General features: G+C 33.9%; 1 protein-coding gene across 1 annotated transcript; it reads right to left on the reverse strand.

Moving 5' to 3' along the window:
• Positions 1 to 2,616: 2,616 nt before the first annotated feature.
• On the reverse strand, positions 2,617 to 4,565 carry LOC145313217 (uncharacterized). Its single transcript, XM_080152514.1, has one exon. It carries the CDS (start codon positions 4,554 to 4,556, stop codon positions 2,664 to 2,666), a length of 1,893 nt encoding a protein of 630 aa, XP_080008640.1. The 5' UTR covers positions 4,557 to 4,565; the 3' UTR covers positions 2,617 to 2,663.
• Between the last annotated feature and the right edge of the window lie 1,669 nt (positions 4,566 to 6,234).

The following is a 6,234-nucleotide window of genomic DNA, read 5'->3' on the forward strand; positions in this document are numbered from 1 at the left end:
AATTATAAAATTTAATTAATGAGGAGGAGAGTGGGTTTCCAAAGACCCCTATTCCTTATTTTTCCTAATTTATGTAGGTGATTTTCAAATTATTTTTTGTAATACCGGCCTACAGAGGAAGCCAGCAACCCTTGCGTGGTAATCGTACTAAAAACCCAACCATGTTTAAAAATAGTACGGTAGTTAACTCTAAAATTTATCTTGTTAAAACGTGCTTAAGAGAAAAACACAATAAACTAATTAGAGATAAAGAGCTTAATCTTAATTCTGATTTAGAAATAAATGTTAACAAATAACATCATGTTAGATTCTTTAAAAACAAGGATGACAACATACATAGGTAGTAGAAAAAATCATGGATGGACAAAAAGAGTTATAGAGCTGATGTTCAGTGATCATCATAAAAGAGATAGAAACAGAGAGAGAGCGTGATAACATTAATGAAATCACAAATCTTTATAAATATTTTCTTTTGTGAATGACCGACAAACTGACCAAGTATATTATATACTTTGAAGCCTATCTGTAGAAGGGATTCCTTTTCATACAGGAGCCGACAAATCACAATTTTCCCAAAATGTTTCTGACAGACATACAGGCGGATGTTTCGAATTGTAGAGTAGCTCCAATACAAAAAAAATAATTAAAACAACTAATTAGAGATAAAGAATTTAATCTTAATTTCTTATTCTGATTAAAGATTAAGCCAAAAACAAACAAAATTATGTCAGATTTGTAAAAATTTGTTTACTTAAGCACCTTGTTATCAAAGCTAGTGGTTGTTGCATACATACCCTCTAAAGTAATCTAGAATATATTTACTCTACCCTACAATAACATACAGTGTACTACTAAAAAATCTTTTTACCTTTGGTCTGGCGCTATCAAACCCGATATTACCAAAAACATATCATGAAATTGAATGTTCACAAAAAAAAATTAAGTAAACTTAAACAGTTAGGGTGTTGAATGCATTTTTATAGAAGCAGAAATATAATCTATGATTACGGTTTTGACCCTCTCTTGGTAATGATATCATCATGGCTGAGAGAAACGAAACTGGATTGGTACATTTGTGGTAGGGTGAAGCGTTTCAACCCTACAACGCGAGTTCGATTCAAAAGAGCCCCTAGCCTTAAAGATTCTAATAATAAAGAACTACAAGTAGTTACTGTTAAAGAGATATATTTGAACTGAATACATTTATAATAAGGTTACTAGTTTATATACAAAATAGATGATAAATAGGTTAGGTAGAAAGGGTGTGGGGGAGATGGGGCGGAGCCCCATTCAGGTGAGCAGTAGAGTGGTAGGCTCCCGTAAGGGGGAAGGTAGACATCTCCCGAAAAAGGGTATGTTGCTGGGGGCATGAAGGGGAGAGGGGCAGCGCCCCTCCCACTATCAGCGGTGTCCAAGTTGACCGCCGCTTCTGATGTGTAGACAATGCCCAGAGGGGGCTGGATAGGATGGTGATAAGCTGGGATTAGCGCCGGGGTGTGATTTGATAAGCACGGAACGTCGCATACTCTACAAAAGGCTTGTCCGTATGCCGCCTACCACACATTCATGTTTACATACTAGCATATTCATAAACATTGATTTCTTTTTTTAAATCGACATAAATAATAGTAATGGTATATACTAGTTATTATTTTTATTTTACATAAAAATTTGTAATTAAAAATAGTATTTTATATATTTTTACGATTAACATGATTAAAAAATAATATGTATGATCTTAATTATGTCAATATTAAACCACCATTCTAGTTTCATCTCTTTTGAAAGTGGAATGGCACTTTTCAAAAACTGTATCGGTCTTAATAATATCATCACCAAGAGAGGCAAAGTTGGAATGGTACATTACAAAAATCCAATCGGCCTTGATGATATCATTACCAAGAGAGGGAAAAATGGAATCATGCATTATGCTTTTTAGAGGGTCAAAACTGAAATCATATTTAAAAATGAATTCAACCTCCTAACTGTTAAACGAATGTAAAGCTTTAGAATCATTTTACAATATCACACAAGAAATTTTGAACTTATATTTGTATTTCATAAAATTTTGATATATCAGCATTACACCTTTTTGTCAATTTAGTTGGCTTTTGTCAAGTTTTCGCACATTTGCAAAAATAAAATTTTCTGTAGCGCAGCTTATGCAGTAAACTCTAATAATTATATCAGATAAAAACCTTAAACATTTTTGACAAGGACATCCAAGCTTTTATTTTTTCGGTGGGGGTGAGGGATCCATATTTGAGAGTGTAAACTGTCCGGAATTCACCTATTTTGTTTAAACCAAGGGCTGCGAACCATGGTGTCTAGCGCTAAAATTAATGTTAAATTAGGGGGTTGGGGACGAATTGTAATACCCGTCCCCAAAATTTTAGGATTATTTGTAATAAGAATTTGAAAGAAATTAAAGTTAAAAATTGTATAGTCTTCTTTTTTAAACAACTAGTTGCTGCGCCACGAGCATCTAAAGGCCTTTGTGTTGTAGAGAAAGGCAGGATAATAGAATAAAACCACTCTGGTTCTAAATCTTTTGCTACAGACAAAACAAACCTTTCTACTTTATATAATTGATAATTTATATTGAAAATAAAAGAATTTCAACACTTATAATTGCTATATTTATAACTTCATATAATCAAAATTTATGGATAATACAATTTTTCTGTGCTACAATATCTAGAACTACAAAGAAAAACATCAATTAGATAGTAAACATAAAAATCAATACAATTTGTGATCTTTACATCAATGGTTCTGTCACAGCCACCATTGCTGGTGCCCTTAAAGCAAACACTTGCATTAATTTCTCTGCCAGCTTCTTGATGGTGTTGATCCATCAGATATCCTACAGTGTTTGTGCCACATCTTTGTACTCCGTTTGAGTAGTCTGCAATAAAATTTCCAGCTGGAGGAACAACACGGTAATAACCTGTACCAACCCAGTCTGGGCTAGTATATCTATCCGATGATTCATCACAGTAATAGTTATGTGAACTATTGACACTTCTAGTCACATCATCAAGAAGTTTGTAATTGCTGCATTGAGCTGGTAGGGGTACACTTGAAGATTGAGTAGGATAGCTGGAGCTGGAGTCTGTTGGTCTTGAAGTTGATCCAGAAGGGTATTGGCTAGAAGCTGCAGTGGGATAAGATGTTGATGAGTAATATGTAGGCCTTCCTGATGAACCAGTTGGGTATTGGGATGAGCCTGTGGGACCTACACTTGATGACATATAAGTTGGCCTTCCAGTTGGGTATTGAGTTGATCCTGTTGGATAACTTGTAGATCCAGTAGGATAGCTTGATGATCCTGTTGGATAGCTTGGTGATCCAGTTGGGTAGCTCGTAGATCCAGTAGGGTAGCTTGATGATCCAGTAGGGTAGCTTGATGATCCAGTTGGGTAGATTGATGATCCAGTTGGGTAGCTTGTAGATCCTGTTGGGTTGCTTGTAGATCCGGTTGGATAGCTTGTAGATCCAGTTGGGTAGCTTGATGATCCGGTTGGGTAGCTTGTAGAGCCTGTTGGATAGCTTGATGATCCAGTTGGATAACTTGATGATCCTGTTGGGTAACTTGATGATCCAGTTGGGTAGCTTGTAGATCCTGTTGGGTAACTTGAAGATCCAGTTGGGTAACTTGATGATCCAGTTGGGTAGCTTGATGATCCAGTTGGGTAGCTTGTAGATCCAGTAGGATAGCTTGATGATCCGGTTGGGTAGCTTGTAGATCCTGTTGGATAGCTTGATGATCCAGTTGGATAACTTGATGATCCTGTTGGGTAACTTGATGATCCAGTTGGGTAGCTTGTAGATCCTGTTGGGTAACTTGAAGATCCAGTTGGGTAACTTGATGATCCAGTTGGGTAGCTTGATGATCCAGTTGGGTAGCTTGTAGATCCTGTTGAGTAACTTGAAGATCCAGTTGGGTAGCTTGTAGATCCTGTTGGGTAACTTGAAGATCCTGTTGGATAACTTGTTGTCCAGTCAATGTAATCTTCTATGCAAAGTAATCTACCTGAGAGACAACTGATACAATCTTGTACTTCAGAGCAAGAAGAGAATAAGAAGCATGTTTCTTTAAACATTGAGGACTGATTAAACCAGGTGAATGAAGTGCACTGGGGCTCTTGAACACACGTCTTCCAACAGTCTTGAACAGTAGTTGTGGTCACTTCATCAATAATATGATCAGCAGCCCCTGTACAGCCACCTGCAACATTTTCAACAGTAGTTCCACTGGAACAGCTATCTCCACAATATTCCAGAGATCTCAGTTTTTTCATTAGCAGGCAAATGTCGACAAAGTTCTGATGCTGCCACGTGTACCCTTGACAAGTATCTGACTTGATACATTCTTCAAGACATTTCTCTGGTGTACTTATACCAGATATAAGTGTGTCTGTGTTAGCATCAAAGACCCAGGCATAGCGATCTATTGTTGTCACACAGCTTAACACTGGGTTACAGAGCAGAAACAAGCTGACCACAGTTTTTAATGTGTTCATCTTAACAGATGATTTGTGACTGCTTAACATGAAATATACATCTTTATCTTTTATACAGCTAGTGGATGTTTTAGTGATTAATTCTAGGAAAGCAAACAACAATTATTATCTTTTATGTGGGAAATTTTGTTTTCAAAGAGAAACAACTAAGGATAATTTAATGCAAACAAGTTGACATCATTGAATTAAAATGTTATAGATGTCACATTAAACAAACATTTTATATTATTAGTCATTTTATTTTAATTTGTTGTTTTTTAAAGATATATTTTCAATTATTTACACTATTTGCATCGTCAAAAGCCTCTAATGTCTATCTTTTTTAAATATGCAGGGTAACAACATACACAAAGCTTTTCTGAAAAGAACAACCAATTAATGTAGCTATTCTAAAACTAAATACTTTACTACTTTATGTCTCAGCATATCTAATATTCAATCATTCAGGATAATGATTATAGTGATTTTTAATTACATTTAAGTTAAAACAAATATTTAAAAATAATTCTAAAAGGTTCAAAAAGGTTCAAAAGACACAAAAAGAATAAAACATGAATGTGAAAAATGAGGAAGTATTGAAATTTTCTGTTGAGAATATGAAAATATTTTCTTTAAATTAATGGAAATTCAATTACATGTTGAAAGACTGACACAATTTCTTCAATATTTTAGTAAAATCTAATATAGGCTGATATCAATTTTCATTTTTGAACTCTTTTGTGCTGTAAAGTACAGAAAGTTGGCATGTCACATGTCTTGTAAACATGATTATTATTATACTTGTAAGTTCTCCAAATCTTTTTGAAAAAGAAACCTGTACTATTTTTAGCTATATAATTAAAACTATATGATAAATGTTGAATACATAGGCACAGCAATGGAAAAACGTGATTTTCATATTATGAATTTAAAGATGTTTTGAACAATATGATAATTAGGGTACGTCGATGCATAGGCCCCGCTTGGTTAAAGACCCCGCAGGGGTGCGGCACGGGGGGAAAATAACACCTATCCTTTACTTTTATTCATTTTACAAAAAAAACGTCATAAATTCATACAATATCAATTAACATCATGTACTAAAATTTTACGGAGGTATGTAATGGTAAAATAACTGAGAAAGTTATACATATCTTAAAATAAAAGTTTTCTTATATGATGGTACACCTAAGTCAGGATAAGAAGAAATTACTTCTACATAGATTCATAAATCTTGGATAATTTTCATTTAATTTTTATGTACATTGTACATTTAGTCTGTATATTTTTCATTATGACTGCAAATACGTATGAAAATATATTTTAAACTGTGATAATAAAAGTCATTCTAGAGGAAGGAACTAAATTTTGGTTTATTACTCGACTATATAAATATGATATATACATAAAGTTTTGAAAGGTAGTTTTAGCATGAATATAAACAAAAAACTTTATAACATAATTCACAACTTTATACAATTTTATTTTGAATAATGTGAATTATGTCTGTTTCAGTTGTTTCAATACTGTATCCCTTACTTTATTCTTAGAAATGTGTATCCCTATTTCTTCTGATCAGTCACCAAAACAAAATAACAAGTGACTGTCTAAAATCGAAAATTTAGTGACTGAATGGCAAGAACTAACTAAAGGATAAAATTTTTATTGGAGGAGGGGGTAAAAACTATATTTTTTCAAAACTGTTTGGGAGGTTTGTAGGTGATCACCC

Source organism: Acartia tonsa, chromosome 3 (genome assembly GCF_053477335.1).
Source record: "Acartia tonsa isolate MP-2025a chromosome 3, ASM5347733v1, whole genome shotgun sequence".
NCBI classification, from domain to species: domain Eukaryota; kingdom Metazoa; phylum Arthropoda; class Copepoda; order Calanoida; family Acartiidae; genus Acartia; species Acartia tonsa.

Coding starts and splice junctions, on each gene's coding strand:
- LOC145313217 (XM_080152514.1), bottom strand. CDS start 4,556: ATGTTAAGCAGTCACAAATCATCTGTTAAGATGAACACATTAAAAACT.